Source organism: Xiphophorus maculatus, chromosome 16, assembly GCF_002775205.1.
Source record: "Xiphophorus maculatus strain JP 163 A chromosome 16, X_maculatus-5.0-male, whole genome shotgun sequence".
NCBI classification, from domain to species: Eukaryota; Metazoa; Chordata; class Actinopteri; order Cyprinodontiformes; family Poeciliidae; genus Xiphophorus; species Xiphophorus maculatus.
In genome coordinates this window covers 24042269-24056213 of record NC_036458.1, presented here as the reverse complement: position 1 = coordinate 24056213, position 13945 = coordinate 24042269, and the positions used below count along the sequence as shown (strand labels likewise).

The window sequence follows — 13945 nt, the reverse complement described above, 5'->3', positions numbered from 1 at the left end:
TCATTACATAGTGACATATTTCAAATATATATATAAAACATTTCAACTTCTTTTAAAATTAAATATTCATGGTGAGTTCCATAAGCAACAAGAACTTTTATTAACTCTTTTTCAGCTTTCTTGGATACAAACATCCTAGTCTCCCAAATACTCTTTACTTTAAATATTAACAGTTATTTTCCTATTTCACATTGTTACACAGTTGAGCCATATTCTCAAAGAACCTGTGTGAACAGAACGAGAAGCTCAGCTAATAAAAACTACAACAACTGATGTCACCAACAAGGTCACTGGAGATCTGATTATTTTGGGGGAGATTCTGTTAGAATCAAAGAGCATAAAGGGATTATTACCAACTGCACAGCATTAAAAACTAACTCAAATAAATAACATTTGCTCTATCAAATATTTTCCATGTGAAGATTGTCCCATGATGGTGATCAGGACTGCTGCTTGTTACATGGAAATATTTAGTTCTTATTCAGAGCAATAAACCTCTGAGGTTATAATCAGTAGCAGTTCCTCTGAGCAGCAGACAGAAGTCTCATCATGAAGTTTGTAGAAAAGTAAATAAATCTCAACATGGTGGAAGCTGGTCAGACGTACAGGATCCATCAGCCTCCTCCACTTCTGGCAGACTGATGAGGATTCACACGACCTCCAGCGTAACGTTCCTCGACCGAAACAGGTTGTTTTGTGGCTGAACAGCCTCCCACCAAACAAAGGCCCCCGGTCAGCAATGGTTCATTCACAGATCAGTAACAGAGTGGATTTTTGGGGTGTCCAGCAGGCAGTCTGTGGTCAGGATCCATAGAGCTGAAATGTCAGCAGCTCATCTCTGGGAGCCTCCTCAGTCAGAGTCAGACTGGGTTTGTTCAGATTCAAGAGAAGAGGCAGTGATCTTCCACAGCTCCTGCAAAAACAAGAAGTGTTATTCAAAAACCAGTATGACAACCATTGTAGATAAGGGGGGGGAGTTAATTTCTGCCAAAAGCTCCGAAATTAACTTTTGCAGCTTTAAATTTTCTGAGGTTAATCTCAAATTTCAGATTTTTTTTCCTAGCAAATTTTCAACCGTTCAAACTTTTTTTCTTTTTTGTTTCTATATCTAAAATGGCCCTAATACATCTTTGTAAGTTCGTCTCCTCCTAAATGTCTAGTTTCACTGCATAAAACACACTGTAATAAGAAAACAAAGTATTTTCTAATAGCCGCAAAAAAATATCCATATTAATCCAGTTCAGAGCAGTTTGTTTATACAGCACAAATTCACAACTGCTATGAAAAACAAAACAAAAAAAATGGATGGATTCACACAAAAACAGAAAAAGCTGGATCCAGAAATACTTTCTATGTTAAGGAAAAAACAAAGAGCTAATGGCAGCATTAGCAGCTGTAATGGTTTCATCTAGCAGAGAAACACAGATAAACTGAGCATGTAGTGCAATGTATGGGATGAAAACAGAGGATAGGATAGTTAGTGGCAGCTGTAGCTTAGTTTGGGAGAGAGACGGGTTAAATACAGAAAACCAGTGTGGCTGAAACTGTGGGTGTAAAGGTTTTTCTCACCAGCTGCTCAATACGTTCATATAGAAGAAACTGTGAGAAGTTTAAAGGAACGTGTTCCACTTTGAATCTGCACCGGCCGTCCTCCATGTCCTGCAGCTGGGACAGGCAGTGCTTAAAATGATTGTAGGCCTCACAGCAAATGTCCATGTGGCGCAGACTGAAGTTCATCCTGTAAGACAGAGAAGGGAAGAAAATTACTGCCAAATCCTGGAGCACCACAGGGCTCTGCGCTTGGACCATTCTCTTTACCATGTATTACCATTTAGAAATGGTATAATAATCAGAGAACATGGGATTCCTCTCTTATGCTGATGATATTTATATTTATTTCAAACCCAGCAGATTGCAGCGGTCACTCCTCCAACAATCACTTGACTTTACAGCAATCAAAGTCAATGCACCAGACTGAACATGCATCAGTCTGGTGCATGTTCAGTCAAAACCAGAAATTTATGCTATATAAAAAGACACATGCATTTTTTTCACACTGTCTGACATGAAACCAGAATGAACTTTTCCTGTTTTAGATCAGTTAGGATTACCAACAATGAAAATTCCATTAAAAAAATTCCCTGTCATATTATTCTGGGATTAGCAAATATAAAACATTTGGATAATCCTAACTGACCTGAAACGGGAAAAGTTCATTCTGGTTTCATGTCAGACAGTGTGAAAAAAATGCATGTGTCTTTTTATATAGCATACATTTCTGGTTTTGACTGAACATGCACCAGACTGATGCATGTTCAGTCTGGTGCATTGACTTTGATTGCTGTAAAGTCAAGTGATTGTTGGAGGAGTGACCGCTGCAATCTGCTGGGTTTCCTCAGACATAAACTGATCTGATTAATAAACTGAACTTGATCAGGATCAAACTGAAGTGTGTGTACCTGACTTTAAGACAAAATTTGTAACAAGATGGCACTAAACTCATTTAAACTGAATCAAAATTCGGCACATTCTGTTGGAATCTTTTGTGACGGAAATTAAAAGCAACGCATAAATGTGAAATGGAAGAAAAATGATACAAAGTTTTCAAATTTTATTAGAATTAAAGACTGAAGTGTGTCCTAAGACTGAGACTAACTCTATAGCGCCTCCTTTTCCTGCAGTTACAATGTCTTGTATTTTGAGGCGCGGCTCTACAAAGCTGGCAGTCTGAACTGTCAGTTTAGGTGAACAAACAGTGATAGACAGTTTTTCTTTACCTTTTCTCTAAAGAAATGAAAACTGTGCAGGAGTGATTAAAGCTGCTGCAGAGTCGGTACAGAGTCCTGAAGAGGCCGTCTGTCAGATCGTCGTCGTAGCAAACTGGAGACACAAACATGGAAACATTAGACAGTCTGTTCTGTGCAGCTTCAATGGTGACAAATGCAAAAAAAAAATTATCACTCGATCATCTTTCCCTTAGAATAAAACATGGAGGCAAATGAAAACATATTAGACATAATGACTTCTTGTCAGGATTGTTGTCTTGAGTATTTCTCATTCTGTTTGTTCTTTAGTGTTTTTTAACCCTGTATTTATTATTGTGCTTTGAAATCAACCTGCCAGTGAGACTAGAGATGGAAATGATCCACCTGGCTATAATCTCATGTATTTACATGTAAATGTTCATGTATATATATTGTCCCATTTAAAAAAAAAAAAAAACTTGAACTTGACCATCATGCACCACTTCCTGGTCTGAAAATGAGTGTGTAGAGGAAAACACAGATTTAAAGTTTTTTTTTCACCGATTAAACATTTTGCAATTCATTTGCATCTAGTGACTACACCTCATGATAACTGCACCTGCCGTCCAGCCACTGGACTCATCATGCCTGTACAATGCACTCGCTTCAAACGAACATCAAGATGAACGAAGAAATGGAAAGTTGGTCTTATTTTCATTAGAACTGCAAACCCACCGTCAGCTGCAATAATGAAGTCGGTGTTGTCGTAAAGATCAGCGACTTCCTCTTCAGTCCAGCTGAACTCCAGGTCAGCATCTACACAAGCAGAGAGGAAGAGCAGAAAGAGCAGGTGATTGGTGGAGTTGGTGGAGTTGGTGGAGTGATGCTGCAGCAGATCATTCTGCTCAAATCTGCATTCAGGCTAACAAATTATCTATAAATCCATCAAGGGTCCTGCTGCAACCTAAACACAACTGGTGGACAGATATGATTAAAAGTTGAACTGAAGTAAGCAGTCCAGTGACATCATCAGCTGCTGGGTTAATGGATGATGAACTCCAGATAAGAAGTTACATGTACAGGACTGGAAATAATGAAGAGAGCCACTTAAAACGATCAGTTCTCTGATTTCACTCTTTATAGTCATATGTTTGAGTAAAATGAACATTGTTCTTTTATTCTATGAGCTACTGACAACATGTCTCTGGAATTCCAAGCAAAAACGTAGCATTTATTTGCAGAAAATGAGAAACGGTCAAAGCTTTCAGACCTCAAATAATGCAAAGAAAACAATTTAGAAACAACAACACTAATGTTTGAACTCAGGAAGAGTTCAGGATAAATATTTGGTGGAATAACAATGAGGTTTTCAATGGGGTTCAGTGCAGTACAAACTTTTTTTTTCAGGACTATTTGTGCAAAAAGTCTGTCTAGTAACTTTAATACTGTTCGACATTAAAATATGGGTTATGAACTGACTAATATGCTTGATATCTAAGAGAAGAAGCAGAAGGGTGTTACCTGTGCAAAGACTGTGCTGAAGCCAGTTGAGATGTTTTACCTTCACCTCCCCGCCTGCTGGGTGGGAAAAAATGCATGAATGTAACCTGCTGCTGGCAAAGATAAAGAAGCTACGCTAAGGTAGATGAGAGTCGCAGTGTTTGAGCTCAAATTTAACATCTTCTCAGACAACAGTTAAAACACAGCTCCAATGAACTATGTCTACTGTTCGTCCGGCAGGTTTTAGGTGTTCCTCTGCTGCCACAGGAAGCAGCACATGAACAGGCGTCTGCAGCAGCTGAGGAACTAGAGACGGAGCTGAATCAGAACCGAGGATCAGAACCACTGCTCTATCCATCATGTTGCAACCCTGACTTCCTTGATATTTTAGATTTTTCTTTTTTCCTTTTCCTCAGATCCCTTCAAAATAAAGTTGTAAAGCCAGATGTCAGACAAAACCAACTTCTCGTCCTGCAGGTGGCCTCCTGCCTGGAATGACCCAAAATGTAAGAAGCATTAAAGCTTCGCAGTCAGTTTATAAGCTTATATGGTCCAAAATAAATACATGTCACAGTTGTTCTGAATTAATCACTTATGAGTAGTTGTAACTTTGAATGTAGTTTTTTTCATTATTATTATGAGCTGAACCTTGGATTTTACGTTTTGGGTAAAATAAGTATTGAACATGTAAAAAAAATAATTTAAAAAAAAATGTCAGATTAAAAATGTTCTAATTGACATAAAATGTCAACAAAAAGTCATTTAGAGTTTATAGATTTACAGCTGGATCCCAAAGCAGACCCAACCTGAAATTTCGCTTTGGTAAAAAACTAAATGAGAATGAATGATATAAAGTTGTATTAATCTACAAATAGAGCAGAATGCTTATCATGTGAGGAAAGAAAGAAAATAGGAGCATCAGTTAATTAGACCCTGATTCACTCCCATCAGTCACATAATGCAACAAAAATCAGTTGTCAGTAGGACTGTACCGACATGCACCAGCTGTGCAACTAGCTTTGGTATCAATATTTTCTAACTATAATATTAATACATCTATCATTTTGGCAACGATCTAAAGCGCACAACTTTAAAAGAGAAAAGTGGGAATGTGAACATTCTGACCTGCTGGTTTTGTCATGTGTTGATTCAGAAACACGTTCCTGTGGCACAACCTCAGGAGGTCTTCACCCACGTCTGGAAAACACATTCAGCGTCAGCGCAGACAGACTGCAACATGTCTTCTTACACCTTCCATCTGATTTAACTTACTGAGGAGAAGCGACTAGGAAAGTAAAGATAAGCTGAAATGCACCTCGAGCTTTTAAATGCAAACAGGTTTACACATTCAATGAGTGACTTTGCTAAACACAATGATTTTTCCCACCATTTCTGAGCAGCCCTACCTAATGGCCTCATACCTGTGCAGTAGACTGTTTTGGCTGTGGTTGCCATGACGATGCTGGTTAAGCCTGTCCCTGCTCCCAGCTCCAGCACGGTGGCCCCACTGAACGTGTCTTTCTCAGAGAGGATGAAGTCAGCCAGCAGGAGGGCCCCCCGCCAGACCTGGGTCAACCCAAAGGACATGAAACATCAGCTCCATCCGACCCTCCACCCATCTCACTATTCAGTATGACAAAAACAACATTTCCATAAAGGTCAGGAGGTCATCTGGCTTACATGTTTTATTTGTCATTTTGGATCAAACTTTCCCAGACACATAGAACTGCTTAAAGGGCCAGCATTAGTTAAACTTGTTTGAGCTTTTCATCATGTTATAATGTTATTTTCTCATCAAAAATATACCTGCAGTGTTGCCTTGATTCTTTTATTTCATGTTTGAGAAATCTTTTAATCTCCATGACAACCATTCAATTGTGCAAAACGCCTGGTTGGACTTAGCCCCGCCTTTGAGGCACAGCTCCTCCTCAGAGCTGAAGTTTCCAAGCTTTGGCCTCTCAGAGAAGCTCTGTCCCGTAACTCCTCCACTCAGCTCCTTCAGACTAGCCAGCAGCAATTAGCAAACCCCTGGCGGAAATGAGCATCAGCTCCACTCATTATAGAAGCTACTTCTCAGAGCAAAGCTCGCAAAAACATTGTTCAAGTGTTAATAGAGGAGCCATGTTGTGAGGACTTCCTGAAGGTAGAGTTTCAAAAAGAGCAGGAGGTTTTAAAGAGACAAAGGCCCAATTTCAAGGCGTTAAATTACAAAGTCAAATTTCTTTTAAGTCATATTTGATATATCCAGCATTTTTATAACAACTGAAGGTAACATAGTTATTAAATTGTACTATAAAATGGAACTATGTGCCTGGAAAACAGATAATACTGCCCCTTTAAGACCGGCTTTGTTTGTTTTAGAAAATGTGTTGACCTTTGATTATCTCCTTATTAAAATCTTAAGAATGAACATGGGAGGACCAACTTCACTCATGCCAGCAAATTCACCTCATAGCCAGAACCAAAAATCCTCGGAGAAATAACAAAAAGAACCCAGGAGCTCCATGAGGCTGCAGGCCCACACAGGTTGTTAAGTATTGAATTAGAATGAGCCTTGTTGTTTGGATGGTTTGCCATGAGACGACCTCTTATGTCAAACAACATGGCAGCAGAGCTTAGCGCCCCAAAGCTGAATCTGAATGAAGCGCAAGAATTCTAGAACAATGTCCTTTAGACACACGAGACACAAGTAGCAGTATCTGATAGCATCTGGCTGCAAATTCAAGGGTGTACTTACTTTATCTACTTGTAGCTTTTTCATTTTGGCTTCATTTCTGTTTAATACTGCAGTATGTAACTTTTCTAAAAATATATATCTTTTACATATTTGTTAAAACTGTCACCATGTCATGACAGAACATTATGAGACAGATAATCTGTGAAAAGCTCCATCTCCTCCACCTCTTCCCGGAGGTGCTACTACCGTCTGGAGAAATGCACCAACCAAAAACAACCAATCAGAGCCAGAAGGAGGAGCTTAGTGAGATCAATCAACATCATGTTGTCACAGTTCAATGTGCGGAGAAACAACTTACTAGGAAAACCATTTATCCACCATCATTGGTGGCTATGCCTTAGAATTCACAGAGGGTGATTGACAGCGCTAAAACCCGCCTCCTGATTTATCCAGCATTTTTATAACAACTGAAGGTAACATAGTTATGATGTAGTTTTTGTCCAATATTGTTCAAAAAGTACATTAACTGGAACAAATGGTATTGTTAGGGTAAGCCTGGAGATCTTGAAGAAATAACCAATCCTCACTCTGATTGGTTGTTTCTACTTAGCATTAGGAGGCAGAGGAGCTCCATCTTTTCACAGATTGTCTGTCTCATAACAAACTGCGGCAACATAGTGACAGCTTGAACTAATATGTAAAAATATTTTTTATGAATGTTACATACTTTCATAGCTAAAGAGTGTGGAGCCAGTGACATACCACTAACACACAAGGATGGAAACTACTCACCTGTTTGCCAACATCTTCTAAAGGTGTAGCCATAGTGTGTTCTGTAAGAAAGTATTTAGTCATTTGTGTTGTCTGCTCAACGTGAATGCATTTAAATAATAAAGCATACTAAAGATCTAAAATTAGTGACATAATTGAAACTTTTGGTTTAATGGAGCAGTTCATGAGTAAAACAGCGACTGAAGCATTCTGGTGACCGGTACCTCAACAGATACATGACAACATGAATCTTCACTTTATGAACTCAAAGTCAGACCACTTTTATCCTGTGTCACTGTTGTGTAAAGCAGTGAACTTTGAATTTGGTGATCAGAACAGAACATAATTCGCTTTTAGGATGGATTTCCTGTTCCGTTCTGTTCTTCCACCATTTCCAGCGTTCACCTGAGCTCAGCCACTGTGAGAAATTCCTAATGTCCTGTTTTTGTTTGAGGATTTTCCTGCTTGCTTGTGGAGTCCAAGTATTAGAAAATCAAGCAAAAGTAAAACTGTTGTTCCACATTGCAATGACGATCGGTTGTTATTTTCCTTAGTCATCTGTCATTATGATGCCAACGTCTGCAACGTCTTCATCTATAATTAATTTCGAACTGGGAATTCCTGACACATGGAAAAGCCAACAAACATTAAAACAGTCTGTAGATATACTTACATTATCCAAACTGAAAATGGGTTAAAAAATATGCTTCCAGTCTAAATGTCTGTAATATTAGAGATGTCCATGGGGTTTTATACACTTTCCTTTTGACTTCAATAAAAAAAAGCTATGTAGTAGCATAGGAGGCAGAAAGTGGAAGAGATGTAAGAATACATCCAACACATGAGGAAAGTTGTTATTTAATATTGAGTTCACAACATCAAAATATGCTTCAAGAAATATTTTTGAAAAGTAAAACTTCCCATGTTGTGTTTTCACAAATCGAGTAAAAGGGGGTTTATGAATCTCAAACTGAGTAAATACTCTGTTCAGAGTAGAACTGCATCTGGAAATGATCTAAATAAAATGTTAGCATTGTTAGCAGCTAATATTCTGTCTTAATCCACCAAAGCCCCATGCTAGCAGCAGCTAGTTAGCGTTTTGCCAGGTGGATTTCCTTTAGATATTGTCCCATTTTAATATTGAGGGATATCAAATCAAAGTCTACTCCATGGAAACACAAGTTGATTCATTCAAAGTGACTTTAGGATACAAACAGTTTCAAACTCAGTAAATCAAGCTGTTTCTTTCCATCCTGGGTATTTTCTGAAATTCACATTTTCTTTTTAAATCTTTTAATATTTGACATCCACTGAATGAAGCAATAGGAAAAACAAACAAAAGCACATTCACACACATCAATACGCCACATCACACATTTGGTTGAAACTGTATAAATTCAGTCTTACCAATCTGTATAATGTCTTTGGAAAAACAAGTCTCTTCATCATCATCATCATCATCACTGTCCTCATCTTGTTCCAGGTCAGGACCAGACTGCTGGAGGATGATGGGACAGACCAAGTCTCTGCCACCTTCATCCACTGATCTTTTTCGTGGTCTGTGAAATCAAAAGAATAGAAATGTGTGTGTGGTCATACCAAAGACTTCATCAAGCATGTCATAATTATACAGATTTAACCTTAAATATGAATAACTTGAACAAGATCAATGAGGTACTAAGGAAGATCCTCCAATCTGAGACTCTGTTCCATTTCAAAATGATTTGATAACATAAACATAAAGCATAACTAGATCTATTTAGAGCAGCTGAAGGACTCCAGTTCTTCTCCTGTCAGTCTTTAAATATTTCTCCAATTCCACTGATGTGTTTAAGAAACATGGAAACAACGTAGTCAAAGACTTTAACAAGTAAAAGTTCAAAACAAAAACAAAAAAACTTGAACAAGAACAAGTTTGTCTGCACATGTTCTGCTGTGGTCACCAATGACCGATCTTCCACTCCAATTGTACATGGAACCTTTGTACTGGTGACTGGACCAGTACACTGCTGTGTATGTGTAAGAAAAGTCTGTGGCTTTCTGGAGCTTTGACCGGTTATCCTTCATATCTGTTATATTTCAAACATCCGCCTGTGTGTGAACCTTAGACTCAGCTCCAGGAACTTCTTTAGGAAACAGCATGACCCATAGAACCAGCAGCTTATTGGAATATGGTGGAATATGTGCTGCATCAGAGGTGAAACAGAAATTTCAAAAAATCTAAAAAAAAAAATTTTAAAAAGTAATCCAAAATCACAATGTATTAATTTTTTATTATTTATTTGTGTGTTATTGCTGTAAATAAGTGATTTCGGAATATATATATACTTTTAGATTATGCCTCTCATAGTGGACATCCACCTAAGATGAAATTTCAGACCCCTCCATGATTTCTAAGTGAGAGAATTTGCAAAGTCGCAGGGTGTTCAAATACTTATTTTTCTGACTGTATAAAAGAAAACAATAAAAAGTAATAAAAAAAAAAAAAATTATTTCCCTGCACAAACCTTTGGACATGACCAGGAAACATCCAAGGAATTCTGTTCTCTAGAACTTTGCCAAACAAGAATTCTAAGTTGTGTTTCTTAATCACAAAACCAACATTTTAATGTCTACTGGGTTGAAACTGTTTCATCCCTCATACCGATGTGTGACGTCAAGATCTCCGTCTTCATCCAAACATGTCTCCACGTTTCCTTGGTTACCTCCCTCCTCATCTTGTTCAGGAGACGTTCCTCCGTCTCTCCTCGGACTTTTGTGCTTCTCGCCGTTTGCTGAATCCGTCCCAGAGTCACCATCAGCACGACTTTCTGCCAAGATCCTAAATCTGGACCTGAACACTGAACAGACATGTTCACAAGTCATTCCTTTCAAGTCCAAGTCCCTCGTGAAGAAACTTTTCCTCACCAAATCGATTTCATCCAGTGCATCTTAGTTCAAATGGTGCTAAAGTAGTTGCTCTAGAAACTAGACAAAGATACTTGGTAAGATTTTGTGTTTTTACAGTGTATGATTTACTTTGTAAAATCATTGTAGAACTGAATTCGGGTATTGTTGTACTGAATGTTCCTGACTTCATAAAGTGATTTGAGGTTTATATGAATTAGTTTGAATGGGGCAAATTAACCAGAACTGGACTGAAAGCAAAGTGGACTTGAATCACAGTGGTTTGTTTCCTAACATTATCAAGTGCTGCTATTTGGAGTTGACATGTGAACAGAACTTAGACTAAACATGCAGCTGTTTTTAATAGTCCAGGTGTCCAGCTTCTGACTAACACACAAGAAACAGGCAGAATACACAGGTACTCAGAGTGCTGCTAAGCAACAAGTGGACTGGAAAGACACCTCTGATTACTTACTGTGGTCTTTGGGTCGTGTGAAACCTGCTGTGTAACCATGTGACTGTAACCATGTGATTTCATCTTCCAAATAATTGTCTGCCACCTCTCCACTGACCAACAGGCAATCAGCAAAAGCTGTTGCCATACACACCTGGCTGCCCGGCGCTGTTGAGGCGTGTCATCAGGTGGTGTGTGTTGGGCCGGTGCATGTGAACGTCTGACAGCACGGTGTCATGTTTAAAGGTCATCTGATCCATGAGTGGTCACTCACAGTCTGGATAAACCCAACAATCTGCTTCCTGGAACCTGCACACACTCAAATTGAACAGAACAATTATTAACAACAGATTTTTTTTTTTTCATAGCTTAAATAAAACTGGGTGCTTTTCACAAGTAGAAGAAAAGTTTCACGAGCATCACACTGTATTTAATTTGACTTTAGTTGAGCATCACCCAATTGACTTGGATGTATTTTACAAATGGAGCAGATTCTTCAAAACAGAGAAGGCCCTTTATTCAAACTACAATTCTGATACCAACTTCTGCATCATGTAAAAAATATGACTTTTTAAATAGAGCATAAGAGACAAATTCATGGATAACACAAACAAATCTTAGATTATGAGTCGATTTTACTCGACTCATAACCTAATTTTTTTTTACAGCTGCATAATTATGTTGAAATTTCATACAGTATTTTTATTCCTTATTCTGTTTTTATATATCGCATATTTCCATCTTTGTTTGAATCGTCTCGCTTTCTTTGATTTCCTGTCATTTTGCTGCTGTTGCTCAGACATTTCCCCTCTTGTGGAACCATAAAGGATATTTCTATTCCACTGTTCACAAATAAAAACATTTTGCCATTCTAGCTTGTGGTAAAAATGCAATCATTTATAAATAAGTAAGCAATTTATACTTACTTATTTATAAAGTAAATAAAAGCACTTTATTTATAAAGCGCTTTTCACAGACATAAAATCACAAAGAGCTGTACAATAGAAATCAACCTTAAAACCATACAAAAAACATAAAACCAACATAAGAAGCAATTAAATCAAGAGATAAAAAGCCTGGAAAAATAAAAAATGTTTGTGGTTGGTTTTTAAAAACCTCCACAGAGTCAACAAAACGGAGCAGCAAGGATAGACTGTACCACTGCCTTGGGGCCACAGACTGAAAGACCGGGCCCCTTTAGGTTTTAACCTTCTGTCATCATCAGGAGGAAATAAAGTGTAAATGAAAAGAGGAAGAAAACTCCCCAAGTACAACATTGTCAATAAAGTGTCTGTGCTTGCTGGCAACTTGAGAAGTCATCTCCAAATAACAAGACATATTAAAAGAGACACTAAAAACAACAAGTTTTATCGTAAGACACTTTAATCGCTAAGATTGAGTTCATAAGTAAAAACCAGGTCTGAAGTGTGACCTGCAGGGTGAGTAGGCTCAGACATGCTGTGAGAAGGTAAAAGAGTCCATAAAATTAAGAAAGTCCATCACAGCAGAACGATTTGTAGGATCAACATGAATATTAAAATCCCCAGTGATGAAGATCTTATTTAGCTTGACTGTAGAAGCTAAAAAGTCCTGAAAGTCTAAAAGAAAAGGTGAAACCGGACCAGATGGTCGATAAATCAGAACAGCATTTGGTTCTATCTTGGCGATTCGGACCATGATCAACTCAAAGGAATTGCAGGTACTTGAAGCGATAATTTGACATAAAAGAAAAGTCATTTTACAGATGACAGCAGTGCCACCTAAACGGCCTGTCATCCGTGGAGGTAACCTGATCATGTAAGCAGGGGTCTTCAAACCTAGTCCCTGTGGGCCGGTGTCCTTAGCAGGACTCTGGACAACTGGACTGCATGCTTGACTCAGGTGTGATGGACCACCAGGGAATCATCTACAAGTTGCAGGACCCTGGAGGAACAGAGTTGAAGACCCCTGGTGGAAATCCTTAGTCTTATGCCCTGATATCTAAAACTGGAGACTTGAGAGAAGTTGTGCCTTCCTTTGACATCATGTTGAGTTTATTTTTAGTATTCCACGCTGGTGCCATCTGTCTACAAAGATCACTGCATGCTGTTGAAGGGGTGAATAAGTATAAATGACTGTAATCTAAAATTATTGGAATACAATAAATGAATCAATAATTTAAGCACTAAATACTTCACATTCCTCTGCTGTCTATGGAAGCCCGTTTCCAGCTGTCTGACTATTACGGAGAGGAAAGTCGTCTTCTGCCCGCTCCCTGATATTAGGGGGCTCGACTCCAGAACTGAAGAGTCTCTGCCTTCCAACTTCCCAGCAGATCCATCATTCCTGAACTAACCAAGCTGAACTAACCAAGCTGAACTAACTGAAGCTGAACTAACTGAAACGCTCTAACTACCAACCGGAGCTCAAGGACACCGAGGACGTCATTCAGACAGAGAATCGGTGTGTTGCACCTTCAGCTTTAGCTCAGTAGCCCCGAAGCTGGAATTGGAAACCTCTGCCTTAAATCGTGTTTTTTTTTCCAACACAACCTCCTGTTGTCAAGAGAAACTGCTTGTTGTTTACTAGTGACTGCACGAGAAACTTTCATAGATTCTGACTTCCAGCGGAACAACTAACCACGGCTAACTCTGCTAGCCATCATGTCTGGACGTTCATGTTCAGAAACATTGTTTCTACAGTTAAAGCTCTTTAGAAGGGAACTAACACGGGATTAAGGGTTACTCACCTGCCGTAACGGGGCCGACATGACAGTCTTATGATGCATTCATGTTTCTCGGAATTAGAAAAACTTTGAGGAGTGCACTGAGAAACTCAGACAAAGATATCTAACCTGGCTGCCACCGATTAGTATCTCAGTTTTCTGTTGCCAAACATTTTCCTTTGTCAAAGAAGCAATAATAACATAACTTT

The 13945-nt window shown here is 38.6% G+C and overlaps 1 protein-coding gene across 3 annotated transcripts; it reads right to left on the bottom strand.

Annotated features, from left to right (window-relative positions):
• Window positions 1-76: 76 nt before the first annotated feature.
• On the bottom strand, window positions 77-13813 carry mettl22 (methyltransferase like 22). 3 transcript variants are annotated; one of them, XM_023349472.1, is made up of 12 exons: window positions 13761-13813; window positions 11187-11350; window positions 10337-10532; window positions 9100-9251; window positions 7714-7754; window positions 5666-5810; window positions 5370-5441; window positions 4266-4322; window positions 3480-3560; window positions 2778-2880; window positions 1570-1738; window positions 77-913 (listed from the first exon to the last, which is right to left on the bottom strand). In XM_023349472.1, exons 2-12 carry the CDS (start codon window positions 11290-11292, stop codon window positions 851-853), a joined length of 1185 nt encoding a protein of 394 aa, XP_023205240.1. In that variant the 5' UTR covers window positions 11293-11350; window positions 13761-13813; the 3' UTR covers window positions 77-850. The 3 variants fall into 3 exon arrangements, with proteins under 3 accessions (XP_023205240.1, XP_023205242.1, XP_023205241.1); XM_023349474.1 differs by having other exon boundaries at window positions 4266-4319; XM_023349473.1 differs by having other exon boundaries at window positions 11187-11341; window positions 13761-13804.
• Window positions 13814-13945: the final 132 nt, after the last annotated feature.

What these genes read in the sequence shown, in the direction of transcription:
- mettl22 (XM_023349472.1), bottom strand. Translation starts at nt 11,292, where the DNA reads ATGGATCAGATGACCTTTAAACATGACACCGTGCTGTCAGACGTTCAC. An exon ending in CAACAGCGCCGGGCAGCCAG is followed by an intron (nt 10,533 to 11,186) that starts GTGTGTATGGCA and finishes ATGTCTGTTCAG; the next exon opens with TGTTCAGGTCCAGATTTAGG. An exon ending in TAGAAGATGTTGGCAAACAG is followed by an intron (nt 5,811 to 7,713) that starts GTGAGTAGTTTC and finishes GGGTTGACCCAG; the next exon opens with GTCTGGCGGGGGGCCCTCCT.